General features: G+C 34.6%; 1 protein-coding gene and 1 long non-coding RNA gene across 2 annotated transcripts in view; both read left to right on the forward strand.

Annotated features, from left to right (window-relative positions):
- scinlb (scinderin like b) overlaps positions 1-15,518 on the forward strand; it is a 32,602-nt gene extending 17,084 nt beyond the window's left edge. Inside the window, exons 7-17 of the mRNA XM_049476628.1 lie at positions 148-280; positions 1,433-1,521; positions 1,613-1,828; positions 4,312-4,445; positions 4,571-4,661; positions 6,142-6,312; positions 8,245-8,419; positions 9,564-9,679; positions 9,806-9,883; positions 10,923-10,983; positions 12,629-15,518. Coding sequence (XP_049332585.1) covers positions 148-280; positions 1,433-1,521; positions 1,613-1,828; positions 4,312-4,445; positions 4,571-4,661; positions 6,142-6,312; positions 8,245-8,419; positions 9,564-9,679; positions 9,806-9,883; positions 10,923-10,983; positions 12,629-12,789 — 1,425 coding nt within the window. The 3' untranslated portion in view covers positions 12,790-15,518. The remainder of the gene's footprint in view (positions 1-147; positions 281-1,432; positions 1,522-1,612; positions 1,829-4,311; positions 4,446-4,570; positions 4,662-6,141; positions 6,313-8,244; positions 8,420-9,563; positions 9,680-9,805; positions 9,884-10,922; positions 10,984-12,628) is intronic.
- Positions 1-17,733, forward strand: part of LOC125801079 (uncharacterized) — a 124,770-nt gene that overhangs the window by 17,973 nt on the left and 89,064 nt on the right. The window lies entirely within an intron of this gene.

The following is a 17,733-nucleotide window of genomic DNA, read 5'->3' on the forward strand; positions in this document are numbered from 1 at the left end:
CAAACCAATGATCTCTCATTTATTGTTTCTGGTAGCTTTAATCTTTAAACTTTCTGAACACTGTATCAAATCCTCACCTCCTTCTAGGTGCAACTATATTTTTATGTAACAATTAATTTAGAGATGTATTCTCCGGCTCTCCTGCAGATCTCTGATGCCACTGGTTCCATGAAGACGTCGGTGGTTGCCCAGTCCAGCCCGTTTAAGCAGGCCATGCTCTTGGCCGAGGAGTGCTACATCCTGGATAACGGCGCGGATAACAACGTGTTTGTGTGGAAAGGTGCGGCTGGGCGTCGGTTATGGTGTTAAGGGTGGAGTTCATTACCTGACAGAACTTTCCAGTTAGCCGGGTGGAGGGTGGTTTCTGCAGAACCTGCTCCTTTACATTCTGAAGATTTGGTTATGGCAGCGTCACATTTGGAAGTTTTGGTTATGGCAGCGTCAGCGTATATATATATATATATATATATATATAGGTCAGCAACTAAAAAGCTAACAAAACAACAATGGGCTATGCAAAAAGAGTGGTCAAAAATACAAAAAGGGTTGCAAAAACAAAGGAAACGCAGGGTAGAATAATATAATATAAGATGTAATATAGATTCAATACTGGGCACTGAACATGGGAACACAGGAGGTATTTATACAGGGAAAGACAGGTGATGGTGATCTCAGAAGTCAGGTGAGTCTGAACACCGAATCGTCACGTGATCCGGCATTGGTAGGACTGACATCCAGACATTTGACAGATACTATATATGGACCAAAAACAAGATTAAAACAGAATTGCTAAGTTTTTTTTTTTTTCTTAAATTGAAATCAGTGATAATTCTAAATGGGGAGCGGGCAAAATATTATTATTAATAAATAGCATCAGTGTACTTCTGCTACCACTCCTGCAAAGTCATACAGTATGTTTTAATTCTAAAAACAGTGAGGTGCGTATTTCATTTTCCAGCAGGACTGCCGAAAGTACCAGTTGATCTTATATAATTTTCTAATTTTCTAAATAAAATTTAATATTTTAAAAGAGTGGTCAAAAACTACAAAAAGGGTCGATAACAAAAAGGTAACAGCAAAGGAAACGCGGAGTAGAAGAGCTATGTAATAAACTGTATATTCATTACCCGGCACTGTACATGGGAAAACAGGGGGTATTCATACAGGGGAAGACAGGTGATGGCAATCTTAGAAGTCAGGTGAGCCGGACCGCTGAAGCGTTTCATGACCCAGCATGTCCGGGAGGTTGAGTGCAGGGTGCAGGTGAATTCTGGGAGTTGGAGTCTTTGGTTTGTGAAGTAGAGTCTGTGGTGAATTATTGAATTAAAGTAACGTTTCAATGGTATTGTATTTTTTTGAGGTGCACCTATATTGTTTATTAATACTAAAATATATCAAATTTGATTTATTCTCTCCTCTGTTTCTATTCCAGGCCCGAAGGCGAACCCAGACGAGCGCAAGGCCGCCATGAAGGTTGCCCAGGATTTCATTAAATCCAAAAATTACTCCAACAAAACCCAGGTAAAGCGGCACACACCCTCTAAACACTGTTCAATCAGTACTTAAATCATACAGAGAAATTAATCATTCAGATGCTGCTCTGCCTCTGCAGATCCAGGTGATGCCAGCAGGGGGTGAGACCACCCTGTTTAAGCAGTTCTTCTCTGATTGGAGGGATAAAGATCAGACCACAGGTCCCTCTAAAGCCTTTACCATAGGTAAGATCGCCCAGGTGAAGCAGATCCCCTTCGACGCCTCCACCCTGCACTCCAACAACACCATGGCCGCACAGCACAACATGGTGGACGACGGCTCCGGAAAAGTCCAGGTATCAGTACAGAATCAGCCAATCACAACCATCCATTCATCGCTTAAATCAATAACGGTTATTATTTATCAGTTTTTAATAGTGTAATGTTAATATGTTGTAAAGTTAATGTAATGTTGAGATGGGTTCACACTACTTTAGTAACTTCAATTAACACTTTACACATTAGTTTCATACCGGATACTCAGTAATTCATAATGGATACTAAAGATACATACTAATAGTGCATTATAGAAGATACTGAATATTTTATGTTGCTGGATTTCCAATAATTCATACTGGATACTGAATCGTGCGTAAGTGGGTACTGAAGTGTAGATAACAAGTAATTCATAGTGCATACTGAAAAATTATTAGTGGATAATCAATAATTACTTATTTTCTACTGAATCCTTTTATATTTTATACTGAATTATTTAAGATGTTATGCTGAATCATTTCATACTGGATGCTGAATCATTTCTTATTGGATACGGAATCATTTCATATTGTATACTAAATAATTTCATATTTCATACTGAATAATTTTATATTTCATAAATAATTTAATAATTTCTACTGAATCACTTAATAATAGATACTGAATCATTTCGTATTGAATACTGAATCATTTTATATTGGATACTGAATAATTTCATATTTAATACTGAATCCTTTTATATTGGATACTGGATCAGTATATATTTTATATTGAATCACTTCATAATGGATACTGAATCATTTCTTATTGGATACTAAATCATTTCATAGTGGATACTGAATCATTTTATATTAGATACTGAATCATTTTATATTGAATACTGAATCATTTTATATTAGATACTGAATCATTTTATATTAGATACTGAATCATTTCATATTAGATACTGAATCATTTTATATTAGATACTGAATCATTTTATATTAGATACTGAATCATTTTATATTAGATACTGAATCATTTTATATTAGATACTGAATCATTTTATATTGAATACTGAATCATTTTATATTAGATACTGAATCATTTTATATTGAATACTGAATCATTTATATTAGATACTGAATCATTTTATATTAGATACTGAAACATTTTATATTAGATACTGAATCATTTTATATTAGATACTGAATCATTTTATATTAGATACTGAATCATTTTATATTAGATACTGAATCATTTTATATTAGATACTGAATCATTTTATATTAGATACTGAAACATTTTATATTAGATACTGAATCATTTTATATTAGATACTGAATCATTTCATATTAGATACTGAATCATTTCATATTAGATACTGAATCATTTTATATTAGATACTGAAACATTTTATATTAGATACTGAATCATTTTATATTAGATACTGAATCATTTCATATTAGATACTGAATCATTTCATATTAGATACTGAATCATTTTATATTAGATACTGAATCATTTTATATTAGATACTGAATCATTTTATATTGGATACTGAATCATTTTATATTAGATACTAAATCATTTCATATTAGATACTGAATCATTTTATATTGAATACTGAATCATTTTATATTAGATACTGAATCATTTTATATTGAATACTGAATAATTGTATATTAGATACTGAATCATTTTATATTAGATACTGAAACATTTTATATTAGATACTGAATCATTTTATATTAGATACTGAATCATTTTATATTAGATACTGAATCATTTTATATTAGATACTGAATCATTTTATATTAGATACTGAATCATTTTATATTAGATACTGAATAATTGTATATTAGATACTGAATCATTTTATATTAGATACTGAAACATTTTATATTAGATACTGAATCATTTTATATTAGATACTGAATCATTTTATATTAGATACTGAATCATTTTATATTAGATACTGAATCATTTTATATTAGATACTGAATCATTTTATATTAGATACTGAATCATTTTATATTAGATACTGAATAATTGTATATTAGATACTGAAACATTTTATATTAGATACTGAATCATTTTATATTAGATACTGAATCATTTTATATTAGATACTGAAACATTTTATATTAGATACTGAATCATTTTATATTGAATACTGAATCATTTTATATTGAATACTGAATCATTAAATACTTAATCATTTTATATTAGATACTGAATCATTTTATATTGAATACTGAATCATTAAATACTTAATCATTTTATATTAGATACTGAATCATTTTATATTAGATACTGAATCATTTTATATTGAATACTGAATCATTAAATACTTAATCATTTTATATTAGATACTGAATCATTCCACACTTAATCATTTTATAATGGATACTGATTTGTTCATAGTGGATAAGAATCATTCATATTGGATACTGAATAGTTTAAAGTAAATACTAAATAATTAATAGTAGATATTGAATAACTCATAGTGGATATTTAATTATTTATAGTGGATACTGAATAATTCATAGTGGATACTGAATTCCTTCAATCTGTGGTTTAGATTTGGCGTGTGGAGGGAGGAGCCCGTGTCGCGGTTGACCCCGCCTCCCACGGTCAGTTTTACGGTGGAGACTGTTACCTCATTCTGTACAGCTACAAACTGGGCGGCCGGGAACAGCACATCATCTACACCTGGTGAGAGATCCACAAATTCCAGAAAATATACATTATAGATGATCTGTGAAGCATGGTGGTGGTAGTCAGTCACACGGACAGTTTTAACTATGCTAAAACACTATTTATTGTTCTGTGTTTATCAGGCAGGGATTGAAGAGCACGCAGGATGAACTCGCTGCTTCAGCCTTCCTCACTGTTCAGCTGGACGACTCTATGGGCGGAGCTCCTGTCCAGGTGAGAATAACGAGCAGGAGGATGCTGGTTATTCTCTTTATTCTTGTTCTTTTTCTGCACTGTAGATTAATGCTAAAAATCATACAAACTATGAAGAAAAACATACAGAATATTTTAGATTTTTGTTTCAGAATTCAGGCTTTCAGTTAACAGCTGTGCTCATCAAGAGTTAATTACTTGAATTTCTTGTCTCTTGTGTTTGAGAGCATCAGTTAAAGTAAAGTAGTGAAGAGGTAGAGTTACAGGTATACAGTGAATAATAGTGAATATTTACATTGAGGGTAACCCCTTATTTTCAATGTTGCTGAGCTTACATAAAATTAAAGGGATTAAAAATTAAGTTTCAATTATAAAAAAAAACAAGCAAACAATATAAGATTTAATTAAGAAAAATAAATAATTCAAAATGGAAAGATATGCAAACTAAAATGTAGAGCAATAAAACAAAGAGATAAATACGTAACATAATAAAATATAAAATTAGTAAAAAAAAAGGACTAAAATAACCACAATTTAAAAAAAGTAAATTATAATATATATATATATATATATATATATATATATATATATATATATATATATATATATATATATATATATATAAAGGAAGAAAATAAATAAAATAAAAATGTAAAAAGGCCAAAAGTGAAGACAGTAACAAAACAAATAAAAGGATGGAATTAATAAAATAAATAAAATAAAATGGCTAAATGGTAAAACATAACATTAGATAAATAAAAAGACAAAACAATTAAAATAAATAACAAGGTAAAAGAAAAAATCAACTTAAACAGGTACAGACTGTCTGAAGGTGGTTAGATATTAAAAGTTTTAAATAATTTAGTGACACCAGTGAGCTTTAGTGAGTTTTAGCCTCTACCACATAGGCAGATGAGATTTATTGCGATAAAGGAAGATCATTTATATGTATGTTAATCTATATTATGAGTGGCAAGAACTAATCAACTAAGTAAAGATTTAAAAAATTACTTTAAGAAAAAAATGAAGTCAGTCAATCTGAAAAGAAATATTTCAACAACTTTGAAAGTATCAAGAATGCAGTCACAGCAAAAAACGTCAAAAATGATGGAACTGGCACTCATCAGGACCACTACAGAAAAGGAAGAGCAAGAGTAACCACATTACATGATTCCTTATGTGTTCCTTTATAGTCTTTATCTTTTGACTGCTACTGTATATATGTATATGTATATGTATATATGTATATGTATATGTATATATGTATATGTATATGTGTATATGTATATATGTTTATGTATATATGTATATGTATATGTATATATGTATATATGTATATGTATATGTGTATATGTATATATGTATATGTATATGTGTATATGTATATATGTGTATGTATATATGTATATGTATATATGTATATGTATATGTATATATGTATATGTATATATGTATATATGTATATGTATATATGTAAATATGTATATTTGTACCTGTTCAGGTGCGGGTCACTCAGGGTCAGGAGCCGCCCCACCTGATGAGTCTGTTTAAGGGGAAGCCCATGGTGATCCACAGCGGCGGGACGTCCCGGGCAGGAGGGCAGAGCCAGGCAGGCGGCACCCGACTGTTCCACATCCGGACCAGCAGCACCCGGGCCACCCGCGCCGTGGAGGTGAGTACCACTACACACACCACTACACACACCACTACACACACCACTACACACATCACTAAACACACCACTACACACACCACTACACACATCACTACACACATCATTAAACACACCACTACACACATCACTACACACACCACTACACACACCACTACACACACCACTACACACACCACTACACACATCACTACACACATCACTACACACACCACTACACACACCACTACACACATCACTACACACACCACTACACACACCACTACACACATCACTACACACATCATTAAACACACCACTACACACATCACTACACACACCACTACACACACCACTACACACACCACTACACACACCACTACACACATCACTACACACATCATTAAACACACCACTACACACATCACTACACACACCACTACACACACCACTACACACATCACTGCACACACCACTACACACACCACTACACACATCACTACACACACCACTACACACATCACTACACACACCACTACACACACCACTACACACACCACTACACACATCACTACACACATCATTAAACACACCACTAAACACACCACTACACACATCACTAAACACACCACTAAACACACCACTACACACACCACTACACACACCACTACACACACCACTACACACACCACTACACACACCACTACACACACCACTACACACATCACTACACACACCACTACACACACCACTACACACATCACTGCACACACCACTACACACACCACTACACACATCACTACACACACCACTACACACATCACTACACACACCACTACACACACCACTACACACACCACTACACACACCACTACACACATCACTACACACACCACTACACACACCACTACACACACCACTACACACATCACTACACACATCACTAAACACACCACTACACACACCACTACACACACCACTACACACACCACTGCACACACCATTACACACATCACTACACACACCACTACACACACCACTACACACACCACTACACACACCACTGCACACACCACTGCACACACCATTACACACATCACTACACACATCACTACACACACCACTACACACACCACTACACACACCACTACACACATCACTAAACACACCACTACACACACCACTACACACATCACTACACACATCACTGCACACACCACTACACACACCACTACACACACCACTACACACATCACTACACACATCACTGCACACACCACTACACACACCACTACACACATCACTAAACACACCACTACACACACCACTACACACATCACTACACACATCATTAAACACACCACTACACACATCACTACACACACCACTACACACACCACTACACACACCTTTACACACATCACTACACACACCACTACACACACCACTACACACATCACTACACACATCATTAAACACACCACTACACACATCACTACACACACCACTACACACATCACTGCACACACCACTACACACACCACTACACACACCACTACACACACCACTACACACACCACTGCACACATCACTACACACACCACTACACACACCACTACACACACCACTACACACATCACTACACACACCACTACACACACCACTGCACACACCACTGCACACACCATTACACACATCACTACACACATCACTACACACATCACTACACACACCACTACACACAACTTTACTTCAGTTATTTTTACTGAATCAATCCTTTCTTTTAGTAAACTTTACTTCACTTAATCAGTGCCGAATATCCAGAGCTCAAAAAACGCTAATTGGGCCAGCCCCTAGTTATAAGACCTGAAAGAGGAAGTGAGAAAAACAAAGAGAAAAAACAGCCTAGAGTTCAAAGGGTTAATAATAACACTATCACTATATTCCCTGTAGGTCAATCCTTCTGCCTCCAGCCTGAACACCAACGACGTGTTCGTGCTGAAGACCCCCGACTCGCTGTTTGTCTGGAGGGGCGTCGGTGCCAGCGCCGACGAATCAGACGCCGCCAAGCATGTGGTCTCCTTCCTGGGAGGGAAGCCCACCGATGTGGCCGAGGGCAAAGAGCCGGGTAAACAGTTTCTCTTAGATAATATTTCCACACAATCAGTTTAACCTCTCAAGTGCAAAATCAGGATTGAAGACAAAAGAAAGGATTGAATTCTAAAAACATTGTTGAATTGTAAACACAGACTTGTGGTATAGAGGCAGGCTGGGAATAAAAAGACAGTGTTTAGACATAAAGGCAGGATTGAAATACAGAAGCAGAATTAAAGTATAAAGCCAGCATATAAGTATAAATGCAAGATTAAATAATGAAGCTAGGTTTGAAATATAAATGCAGGATTATAGTATAAAAGCAGGATCGATGTATAAAGTCAGGATTAGAGAATAAAGCGAGGATGGAAGAACATAAGTTGTTGAGACATTGTTGAAGTATAAGGATTGAAATATAAAGGACTGAAGTTTTAAGAAATTTAAAATTAAAGATGGGATGGAAATTTTAAAACAGGATTGAAGTATAAAACAGGATTTACATTTTAAGGCAGGATTGTAGTACATAATCAGAATTTAAGTATAAAAGAAGGATTGAAGTTGGAAACCAGGATTAAAGGATAAAGTCAAGATTGAAGTATAAAAGCAGGATTAAAGTATAAAACCAGGATTGTTTTATAAAGCCAGGATTTAAGTATAAAAGCAGGATTGAATTATAAAGCCATCATTGAAATATAAAAGCAAGATTAAAATACACAGCCAGGATTGGAGAATAAAGGCAGAATTGAAGTATAAATGCAGGATTCAAGTATAAAGCAAAGATTGAAACACAAAAGCAGAGTTGAATAATAACGTTTAGTATACAGCCAGGATTTACATTTTAAGGCAGAATTGTAGAATAAAGCCAGGATTGAAGAAATAAAGCCATGATTCTAGTATGAAGCCAGGTTGAAGTATAAAAGCAGGATTAAATAATAAAGCTAGGATTGAAGTATAAATGCAGGATTGAAGTATAAAGTCAGGATTGATGTATAAATACTAAAGGCACAAATCCAAAATTCAGTTTTGCACTTCCGTATCTACAAAACCTTTTTACAGAAATTTTAAATTGCATACGTTTTTGGATCTTATTGAATACAGACATTTTAATGGTGAAATACTGATTATCTGATTTATCTATTTTATGATGTAATTTTAACTGGTTCTTGTTCTGTGTTCAGCTGGGTTTTGGTCGGCTCTGGGAGGAAAGGCGGAATATCAATCCTCCAAAACCCTGCAGAAAGTAGTAAAAACCCCCCGACTGTTCGGCTGCTCCAATAAGACCGGCCGACTCGTGGTAAAATACTCACTTTTAAACTGGATTCATCTGGATTTCTATAATTGGACTTATAATTGGAATATGTTTAATAAAAGACATAAAATAAGAGTAAAAGCTGATCTCTCCTGTTTTTTTTTCTCTCAGGTGGAGGAGGTGCCCGGAGATTTCACCCAATCAGATCTGGCCACTGATGACGTCATGTTGCTGGACACCTGGGATCAGGTGGGTGGAGCTAGAAAAACAAATTATTACTTTTATTACTACAACAGAAATAAAAGAATACAATAAATAAATAAATACATCAAAGTAATCATAAAGTATATATATATAAAAAAAAAGAAACTTTTGTTTTGCTTTTAGTAAAACAGCATCAAATAAATTAATATAATAATTGTATTTTTTTTTGGTACTAAAAAAAAAAACGAAAAAATTTTACTTTTAGTACCACAACAAAAAAAACTGTACTAGTGAAAAATGTTGGTAATAAAAAATGTTTTAAATAATTTTATTTGAAGTACAATAACTAAAAAATTGTAGTACAAAAAATTTTGGTACTAAAAAAATAAATAAAAGAATTGTACATTTAATACAACAAAAAAAACTGTATTACTAAAAATGTTGGTAATAAAAAATAAATAAAAGAATTGTACTTTTAGTACAACAAAAAAAAATTGTCGTACTGAACATTTGGTACAAAAAAAAAATAAAAAAACTTTAACTTTTAGTACAACAAAAAACTAGTAGTAAAAATCTTTGTGACAAAAGAATTAATAAAATAATTGTACTTTTAGTGCAACAATAAAGAAACTGTAGTACTAAAATGTTTGGTGCTAAAACAATAAATTAAATAACATAGAAAATATTTATTTCTTCTAACAAAAAAAAAATAAAACCTAAAAATAAATACAAAAAAAATGTAAATGAATTATTTTTTACAACATTCTTTGTAGTAATGTAGTAATATTTAGTAATATTGTAACTACTGTCAAATATTACAATAATTAGAATTAGAGACATTACTCACATCTACAACTATTTAAGAACTATGTTTATTTATTACTGTTAAAGGTCCTGTTATTTGTGACACTTATCGTAAAATTTTATATATATATATTTATATATATATATATATATATATATATATATATATATACAACCACACAAAATGCATAATACAGAAATTCATAAAAAAGTTTCAGCTACACTAAGGTATAATTTCAGAGGCTAATTGATGATTAAATGATTATAATATGATCTGCAGATCTTCCTGTGGGTCGGAAACGATGCCAACGAAGTGGAAAAGACAGGAGCACCAAAGATAGGTAAGATACCAAAGACCCTATTTTAGTGATCTGTAATTAAACCATTAACTTTGCACCGTGCAGCTTGATTTAGGGCGTATCAGTGTGTCTTTGCTATCATAACGACAGGAAAAGTACACCTTGCGTATCTTGAAACGCAATGCAAAAGTCATGTACTAATTATCTTAATTAATCATGGGTGTGGTTAATTTTGGCCTGTAGCCTGCTGACAACCACGGCTAGCGCTGCTGGAGCAGCATTAGCATTACCTGCTAATCGTGCTAAGCACTAGTTAGCTCTTTTGCCATTCAAAAGCAAGTATTATCAGCATTTAGCGCTCTGCTAACCCTGGCTAGCACTGCTGGAGCAGCCTTTTGTGTTTTGTATCTGTGCTAAGTGCTAGTTAGCTCTTTTAGCATTCAAAGACAAGTATTATCGCACTGTAGTTTGCGTGTTTGCCGTGTTAAAACAAGCTACATGGGACAAACCGCTAGCTAATATCACCCTCCAGGAACACTTAGGGTTCCTCAGTGTAGTGCTGTCGGGCCCCATTAGCTGCTAGCAGTTAGCCACTAATGCCAATGCTAATGCTTCAGCCTTAGTGCTGGAGAACTTTGGGAGTCTAAGCTAACTGTAAATCAATGGAAGTGCTTTACTCTCCCAAATAAACAGTTTTCTGGAGAGAAATCTGTGTAGATTAAGCATTTTTAAGCACTTGTTTGACTTTAATAAAAAGTTTTTTTTAAGAATTACAGTTTTGTTTACTTAACATAGTTAGCCACCACCACCCAGCGGAGAATCCTGCTGAATTCCTTACTAGTGTCACATAAAATGCGCATTATAATCCAGTGCACCTTATAGTGCGAAAAATACAGTAATTGAACTGGCTAGCAATTCTGGAGCAGCATTAGCATTAACTGCTAACTGTGCTAGGTGCTAGTTAGCTCTTTTTACTGTGGTTTACTGTGTTAAAACAAGCTACATGGGACAAACCGCTCGGTGTTGCGCTGTCCTCAGTGTTGCACTGTTGGGCCCCATTAGCCCTGCTAGCATTTAGCCGCTAATGCTAATGCTAATGCTCCAGCCTTAGTGCTGAAGAAACTTGGGAATCTAAGCTTACTGTAAATAAACGGAAGCACTTTACTCACCAAGGAGAGAAATCTGTGTAGATTAAGCATTTTTAAGCATTTGATAGACTATAAAATAAAGTATTTTTTTAAGAATTATTTTGGAAGTCAACGAATCTGATGATTATTTTTTCGATTAATCGATTAGTCAACGATTATTTTTGCCTTATCCTTCATCTCTAAAAACATAGAAACAGCTGATCATGAGATTTAAAAGGTATTTAAATGACTGGATGTTGCTTAAACATAAAAAATATATATATTTAATAAATTAAATATGTAATAATAATATGTAGTGTTTGGGCACTTTTGGAGACTAAGACAGACTGAGTAAAGTGTAATCTGTGTAATCTGCTCTCGAAAATAAAATTTGTAGTCGACAAATTTAAATAATCAACAATGACGATTATATCGACTAATCGTTTAAGCCCTAATACGGTGCAACTTATAGTGCGAAAAATATAGTAATTAAACTTTTTAATGATCAACAGTGAGTGAATGTTATAAATTAAGGTTATATATCGTTTTCTGTTTTACAGCTAAAGAGTATGTGGACTCGGACCCGTCCGGTCGCCGCGGTATTCCCATCACTACCATTAAGCAGGGGGCGGAGCCTCCCACCTTCACCGGCTGGTTCCAGGCCTGGGACAGTAAGATGTGGGACAGCGATCCGCTGGACCGGATCCGAGCCCGGTTTTAATCCCCGCGCTCGAGCTCGTTTACTTGCGCTTACGTCTTCTTCCTTACGTTTTTACACTTTTACGATTTTATCGTTTCGTACTTTCGTACGCTCCTCAGCAATGCTGCGGTTTATCAGGTTGCACAGAGTGGCTTTATTTTCCAAAAGCACTGACGAGTATAGAGCATTTATAAATGTGCACAAAAAATAACTTACATTTAAAGTACATTTTATTATTAAGCGTAGTGTCTTGTGCTTAATTGACGTAATTGCAAAAGAAAGACATGTAATTAAAAACATGAATAAAAACTACTTATAACACTGAAAAAATAGCATTTGTTACCTGTTGTGTTTCACTCAGTCCTGTTACCATAACACATTGCCCCATCTAAAACATCTGGAACATTCTACAACAGGAAGTCACATCTACAACAGGAAGTGACATCAGCTGGTTCTTCTGAAGATCATGGGAAGACTAAAATTCCCAAAGCTTATTGTAACGATGACTGAGGGGCTCAATTTCAACACTCAGTCCTGTTACCTAAATTAGTTCTTAGATCTTATTGGATTATTGAAAGCTATTTTCATGTTTTTGCTAATTCTATGCTAAAAACTAATTTCTGTTACTTTTATTCCTGTTACTCAAAACATAAAAAGTAACAGGAGTGAGTGCCAGTAACAGGAGTAAGGTTCCAGTAACAGGATTGAGTTCCATTAACAGGAGTGAGTTTCAGTAACAGGAGTAAGTTCCAGTAACAGGAGTGAGTTCCAGTAACAGGAGTCAGTTCCAGTAACAGGAGTAAGTTCCAGTGACAGGAGAGAGTTCCAGTAACAGGATTAAGTTCCAGTAACAGGAATGAGTGCCAGTAACAGGAGTGAGTTTCAGTAACAGGAGTAAGTTCCAGTAACAGGAGTGAGTTTCAGTAACAGGAGTAAGTTCCAGTAACAGGAGTGAGTTTCAGTAACAGGAGTAAGTTCCAGTAACAGGAGTGAGTTCCAGTAACAGGAGTGAGTTTCAGTAACAGGAGTAAGTTCCAGTAACAGGAGTGAGTTCCAGTAACAGGAGTGAGTTCCAGTAACAGGAATGAGTGCCAGTAACAGGAGTGAGTTTCAGTAACAGGAGTAAGTTCCAGTAACAGGAGTGAGTTCCAGTAACAGGAGTGAGTTCCAGTAACAGGAGTGAGTTCCAGTAACAGGAGTGAGTTCCAGTAACAGAAGTAAGTTCCAGTAACAGGAGTGAGTTCCAGTAACAGGAGTGAGTTCCAGTAACAGGAGTGAGTTCCAGTAACAGGAGTGAGTGCTATTAACACGAGTGATTTTGTTTGTCATAATAACTATAAATTATTTGAACATGCAGTCAAACATTTCTTTAAAATAAAGACTTTCTAGTAATTTCCCCACAGTGTCTCTATTAAAACCTATTTTAGTCTGTGATACTTGCCAGCCTTCAATGTTTGAGGCTGTAAGAGCAAGTTACAGGATTACTGGGTAAATTTTCAGAGAGTCTAATCTATATAAGTTTAGTAAGTATCAGCATATTTATAGTCATGCATTAAAAACACACAATTTAGTCCTTATTTTAGTCTAGAAGTAGTTTTTTTACATTGCGTCCAAATGTCATGGTATAGGGACCAGTGGAAATACTCTAAAATACTTTTAAATACATTGATTTTTTTATCATGGTAAAAGTAGCCAGTAGTCACTGCCGATGTATTGATAAGTATTTACGATTAATTGATTTAATCATTACAACCCTACGGTTAAAAGTAATTTTTTAAATGCCTTTTAAATGCAGTGCTTTTGGGAAACTGGCCATTAATTACTATTTTACAATACTGTTGCATTGACTAGAGCTTGAATAATAATAAAAGTTAATAGTTGTAGTAATATTAAAGTGTTTATGCCTTTAATTCACAGTCATATTAATCAGAGAATATATATAATTTTTAGTTTTACCCATCATCAGTCTTAATTTTTGATATATGTTTTATAGGCTGTGTCTTAAACGTAATAAATGCTGTCTACTTAGGCAGTATTCGAAGGCAGGAAGGTATCAAGCCAAGTATGATCGTAAAAAAAAGGTATTTACAAATCTCAAATTTGCATATTATCATTTATAATAGCCAAAAATTGGCTTTTTTGAATTATTTTAATTTTAATTTTAATTAGTTACACAACCAACTGTTCAGGAGTCTTCATATCTTGGCAAGATCATCATCAAGTGCATCTCAAACGCATTTTGGTTGTAGGTAACTTCATCACAATGCTGCCTATCAAGGTATCAAGGCATCAAGGGAGCTGCCTTCCGTTTGGGACACAGCCCATAGCCTAAAAGTGGCCTAAAAATGGACCAAAGCCAAAAACAGAAATGACGAAAATTACCTCCTGTTTATTCTTCATCTGTGCTATCCATATACATTCTTCTTATATAGACACAAACACAAGACCAGATTTAGCATAGCATAGCATATAGCATTTAGCATGTGATTGGTCTGTTCAGTGAGTACTCCAACCAATAGCAGGCCAGGGAACTGTGTAAAAAAAAAAGAAAGAAAGATAAAATTCCTCTGTTTACATACTGCTAGTTTTGTTTACTGCTGTGTTTACCGCTGTTACATCATCTGTATGTACGGATTAATTGATTGGTGGGATTATGGGATGATTTTTTTTTTTTTTAGGCATGTTTTTACACACTGCAATACTGTGTGATTTTTGTTCTGCATTTAATAAAATTCCTCTATTTAAAAACACGAGTGACTCTGATTTAAAGAATTATAAAGTACAATATATTCAGTACCATACACTGATCAAACATAACTTAATGATGATTATGATTCTGCTATTTATAGGTTTATGTTTGAGTAAAATGAACATTGTTGTTTTATTCTATAAACTACAAACAACATTTCTCCCAAATTCCAAATAAAAATACTGTAATTTAGAGCATTTATTTACAGAAAATGAGAAATGGTTGAAATAACAAAAAAAGATTCAGAGGTTTCAGACCTCAAATAATGCAAAGAAAAAAACAAGTTCATATTCATAACGTTCATAGAGTTCAGAAATCAATATTTGGTGGAATAACCCTGGTTTTTAATCACCAGTCTTACACACTGCTTTTGGATAACTTTATTGAGAGAGATACAGAGAAAAAGAGAGATACACAAAGAGAGAGAAAGAGTGAGATACAGAGAAAAAGAAAGAGGGAAAGAAAGAGATAAAAAGAGAGAGAGGGAAAGAGGGAGATATAGAGAAAAATAATTGACTTTTAACAACACTTTATTATAACCACATTGTGTTATAATATCTTAAAAGTCAATTTTAGGCCATCTCGGCCATTAAAATAATCATTTTAAAAACAGAGGATCATAACAGCATACGGGTAAATAAAGAAACAAATAAATAAATAAATAACAGTAAATCATTTTAAAACTGAGGTTTTGATGCATCTTGGCATCATGTTCTCCTCCACCAGTCTTACACACTGCTTTTGGATAACTTTAGAGAGAAAGGGGGAAATAGAGAGATACAGAGGGGAAAAGAGAGATACCGAGAAAGAGAGACAGATGGAAATAAAGAGATACAGAGAAAGAGAGACAGATGGAAAGAGAGATACAGAGAGAGAGAGACAGATGGAAAGAGAGATACAGAGAAAGAGAGACAGATGGAAAGAGAGATACAGAGAGAGAGAGATGAAGAGAAAGAGGGAAAGAGAGAGAAAGAGAGATACAGAGAAAGAGAGAGAGATGAAGAGAAAGAGGGAAAGAGAGAGAAAGAGAGATACAGAGAAAGAGAGAGAGATGAAGAGAAAGAGGGAAAGAGAGAGAAAGAGAGATACAGAGAAAGAGAGAGAGATGAAGAGAAAGAGGGAAAGAGAGAGAAAGAGAGATACAGAGAAAGAGAGAGAGATGAAGAGAAAGAGGGAAAGAGAGAGAAAGAGAGATACAGAGAAAGAGAGAGAGATGAAGAGAAAGAGGGAAAGAGAGAGAAAGAGAGATACAGAGAAAGAGAGAGAGATGGAAAGAGAGATACAGAGAAAGAGAGAGAGATGAAGAGAAAGAGGGAAAGAGAGAGATACAGAGAAAGAGATAAAAAAGAAAGAGAGAGAGAGATGCAGAGAAAGAGAGAGAGATAAAGAGAAAGAAGGAAAGAGAGAGAGAGAAGAAGAGAGAGAGAGTGATGGATGTTGAACTCAAAAGAGCCATCAATTATTCATTGGATTTACACAGAGAATCAATTTCACACACACACACACACACACACACACACACACACACACACACACACACACACACACACTCTAGTGTGAAACCTGCTGTAGAGGTCGGTGAGTACTGAATACGTTTCTTTATCTAATGTATTTTCTACATTATAGATTAATATTAAAGACATAAAAACGATTAAGAGACACATATAGAATCATGTAGTAAAGAGTAAACAGGAACTCCTTCCTTCAAGACGCTGAGAAAACTATTCCAGGTGATTCTCCCTCATGAAGATACTGAGATTAAAATACCAAGAGTGTGCAGATCTGTCCTAAAGTAGCTATAAAGCATATTCTGGTTTGTTTTAACATTAACTTTTAGTTTACAGAAAAAAACTCTGAATGAGAAGAAGAGGTGTGTTCAAACTTGTACTGTATGATATCATTAAGTATTTTGTCCAGCAGGTGGCGAAACAGGTCTAATATTGGAGAGTAAAAGTGTGATTTAATAGAGATTCAGGCTCTGGATCTGGTGGGGTGCTCTCCTGCTCATCCATAAACCAGTACAGCTTCCCATTAAGGAGTGAAGAGGTGATAATGGACCAGTAGAGTCATCCTCAGCTTTATATAGAGCAGCTTTACAGCTGAAACCAGGTGAAACCTGTCAGCCTGGACTCTTACAGCCTTTCAGCCAATGAGAATCTCTGAAATTTATCAGAGCATAGGCCACCAGTTAAAAGTGCTTCCTTGGGTTTGGGGTG

The sequence above is a fragment of the Astyanax mexicanus genome, chromosome 4 (assembly GCF_023375975.1).
Source record: "Astyanax mexicanus isolate ESR-SI-001 chromosome 4, AstMex3_surface, whole genome shotgun sequence".
Lineage (NCBI taxonomy): Eukaryota > Metazoa > Chordata > Actinopteri > Characiformes > Acestrorhamphidae > Astyanax > Astyanax mexicanus.